General features: G+C 50.9%; 1 protein-coding gene across 1 annotated transcript; it reads right to left on the minus strand.

The window, feature by feature from the left end:
• Window positions 1-1,037: 1,037 nt before the first annotated feature.
• On the minus strand, window positions 1,038-2,684 carry LOC120653966 (hydroquinone glucosyltransferase-like). The gene has a single exon (XM_039931609.1). The coding sequence runs from the start codon at window positions 2,682-2,684 to the stop codon at window positions 1,203-1,205; it is 1,482 nt and encodes a 493-aa protein (XP_039787543.1). The 3' UTR covers window positions 1,038-1,202.
• Between the last annotated feature and the right edge of the window lie 950 nt (window positions 2,685-3,634).

Here is a 3,634-nt window from a genome sequence, read left to right on the forward strand (position 1 = left end):
GCGAACACAACGTAAAATGTTGATAGAGAGATGCGAAAGGAACGTTGAGTAAAGTCTGTATAACCAAGCTAGCGTGCAGTTGACGAACTCTTTGAAATAGAGGAATATAAGATTGCTAACAATGGAAACGAACCGGCTTCAGCTAAACTTGCCACACTAAGTTATAGTTAAATAACTATTTTCTCCATCTATAAATACAAGATATTCAAATATTGTCATAAGTCACACTATCGTAAATTGTTTAGTTGCTTTGGCTTAAATTTTTTGAAAGAGAATCTTGCTATTTCAGAGTACTAAATAAAATATATTTATAAAAAATTCGCACGGATTGGTTGTAAATCGCGAGATGAATTTAATGAGCCTAATTAATCCATAGTTAATATATGATTATTGTAGCATCACTGTTGCAAATCACGGATTAAGTAGACTCGTTAGATTCATCTCGCAATTACAACCCATCCTTACAAAAAAAATTATAAATAGATTTTATTTAATACTTCATACAAATGTCCAAACATTTGATATTCAAACATTTGATGTGACGATTTTTGTTGTAAATTTTTGGAATCTAAACACACAGCCCCGTTTCCCCACTCTCTCTCTCACAGTAAGTCAAACTGCTGTCCCATCGAAACCTCGTGACCGGCGACAATTCGCTGTGTTCGCTTGGCTTGTCAGCCAACCAACTAGCAGTACTGTTCTCTCATACTAAATCAGCACCAGCCACGAGCTACCAGCCAGTCAACAGTACTGTTCTCTGATAATAAATCTTTACCAACCATCAGTCACAGCAAAGCGAATACAGTGAAAGTGCTACAGAGGAGAACCGACCAATGGGGGAGTCTGTCTGGTGGGTCATGACTTCAATGTTGATGACTGATTTTCAAACTTTGCAGTCGCATGTGATCTTGATGGTTTTAGAAGATATAGAATATGTGAATCATGGAAGACGTGTGTCTACACAGCTGTGTAGTGGTGGCAATTGCAACTTGACGGCGTCAACAGCATATTTCTTCTTGCCTTCTTGGTGATTTTTTTATTCCACAAATAGCATAAGATGATGCTGCAAAGTTGGAAACATAACAGTAGCAGCCTACGTTGCCCAACAACGATGGATGATGCTGCACCTAACACAGTCAGTCAGTCACCATCATCACCACTTGGCATGCGGCAGCGTTGCATCTTGCTAGTCGACAACCTGGTCAATGCCGGGCGGCGGCCGCGGCCTTCCACTTGCCGGCGACTTCCTCCAGCACCTGCCAGGACGACCCCCCAGGCGCGCACGCCCGCGCCGCCGCCCGCTGCAGGTCCCCGGCCCGGCGGCGCACGGCGCGCCCCTTCTCCTCCCCACCCATCACCTCCCGCACGGCCGCCGCGATCTCCTCCCACGCCATCAGCCCGTCCGCCCGCGCCGCGCGCGGCCGCAGCGCCACGCCCACGCTCTCCGACAGCACCGCGGCGTTCGCGCCCTGCTCCGCGTACAGCGGCCACGCGACCATCGGCACCCCGGACGCCACGCTCTCCAGCGTCGAGTTCCACCCGCAGTGCGACACGAACGCCGCCGTCGCCGGGTGCGAGAGCACGCGCACCTGCGGCGCCCACGCCGCCACGGCGAGGCCACGGCCGCTCGTCCGCTCCACAAACCCCTCGGGAAGCCAGGCCAGCGGGTCGTCCTTGTCGTTACCGTGGATGGTACCCGTGGCGGAGTCGATGCCGTCCAGGCTTGGCATGCGCACGACCCAGAGGAACCTGTGACCGCTGTCCTCCAGCCCGGCGGCGAGCTCCGCCGTCTGCTCCACGGACAGCGAGCCGGCGCTCCCAAAGGAGACGTACACCACGGATCCCGTTGGCTGGCGATCCAGCCACTCTATGCACGGCGACACGGCGTCTTCGTCGGAGCTTGGCCGGATGAGCGGGCCCACTGGGTAAGCAAGCGGGAACGTGCTTCTTGCCGCCAGAGTCTTGAGCTCCTCCGCGTCGCCGGGCTCCATGTCGTAGAAGGTGTTCACCAAGAAGCCGGCGGCGGCGCGGTACCGGCGGCCCTCCTCGATGAGGTGCGCGTAGACCGGCTCCTTGCTGCTCCGGAACCCGTCCCCGTAGTCCTCGCGGCGCAGCAACACGCCCCCGGGAAGCTGGAGAGCGTCCGGGAGGTCACGGAACTCCCCGCCGGAGGCAACGCCGTCGTTGAGCTCCACGGCGCTGCGCATGAGGGAGAGCGTGGTGAGGTTGCAGGGGAAGAAGATGTAGGCCGGGACGCCGAGCTCGGCGGCGAGGGGAAGCGTCACGGCGACGAAGAAGTCCGGCACCAGCGCGGCGAGCGGGGCGGCGGAGCTGATGTCGCGGAGCAGGGCGCGGAGGTGCGGGACGGAGCGGCCGATGAGCTCGAGGAGCACGGTCTCGAGGCGGGCGTCGGCTGGGAGGTCGTCGAGCGGGACGGCGGGGAGCACGGCGGTGGCGACGCCGGCGTCGCGGAGGGAGGAAAAGACCGCGGAGTGCGCGTCCGGGCGGGCGGAGAGGTCGGCGAAGGTGACGAGCGTGGCCGCGAGGCCGTGGTGCGCGACGAGCCGACGCGCCAGCTCGGCCATCGGGATGAGGTGGCCGGCGCCGGGGCTGGCGACCAGCACGACGTGCGGCCGCGGCGGCGCCGTCCGCTCCGCGGTGCCCGTGCTGACCAGTGACTCCATTGCTCGCGCGTGCACGTCCTGGCTCCTTCGGGCTGCAGCGCGGCGATGAGACGTGACGTGCCGCTCATGTATATATAATTATAATTAGCCCGTGTTTAGATCACCTCTCCAAAAAATTTTGAAAAAAAAATCTTGATAATTTAGAGTACTAAATGAAGTTCATTTACAAAATTTTTTGCACGGATGAATTGTAAATCATTAGACGAATCTAATGAGTCTAATTAATTCATAATTAATTCATAATTATTGAACGGTTATTGTAGCATTAATGTTGCAAATTATGGATTAAGTAGATTCATTAGATTCGTCTCGCGATTTACAACCCATCCATACAAAAAATTTTATAAATAGACTTCATTTAGTACTCCATGCGTCCAAACATTTGATTTGACGTTTTTGAATATAAAAATTTGAGATGTAAACAGAGGCAGGAAACCGCGCAGTTGTTGCTGAGAAGGCAGGGGGTTTGACTATCGGACCAGCGGATTTCGTCGGATATGGTAAATAACAGTGGCATATGTTTTGTTTATCTTGACAATAAAAAAATGATGATATTAACTAGACAACTATCAGTTACCTAAAATTTCAAAATCTACAACTTTAATATATATCAAAATTTTGTAAATTCAAATCATTTTCAAAATTTATTGAACATAACATCTTATTTCACTAAAAATATAATATCGTACCACCATTCTTATATGGTTTCTTATGCTACCTCCACAATAAAGTGTTATATTTTTATAACCACTACTCCTTAAAAAAATAACATATCAATTAATTACAATATAAATTCACAAATACATTAAGATTTCGACTGATTATGCTCCGTCCTTCTTAATAAATTATTTCACCCCTTTTTCAACCTAATAAATATAGCAACAAATGTCATAGCTCCATTTCAATACCTGAAATAATATGCTACTAGCGTCACAATAATAAAATGTCCA

Source organism: Panicum virgatum, chromosome 1N (assembly GCF_016808335.1).
Source record: "Panicum virgatum strain AP13 chromosome 1N, P.virgatum_v5, whole genome shotgun sequence".
Lineage (NCBI taxonomy): Eukaryota > Viridiplantae > Streptophyta > Magnoliopsida > Poales > Poaceae > Panicum > Panicum virgatum.

What these genes read in the sequence shown, in the direction of transcription:
- LOC120653966 (XM_039931609.1), bottom strand. Translation starts at nt 2,684, where the DNA reads ATGGAGTCACTGGTCAGCACGGGCACCGCGGAGCGGACGGCGCCGCCG.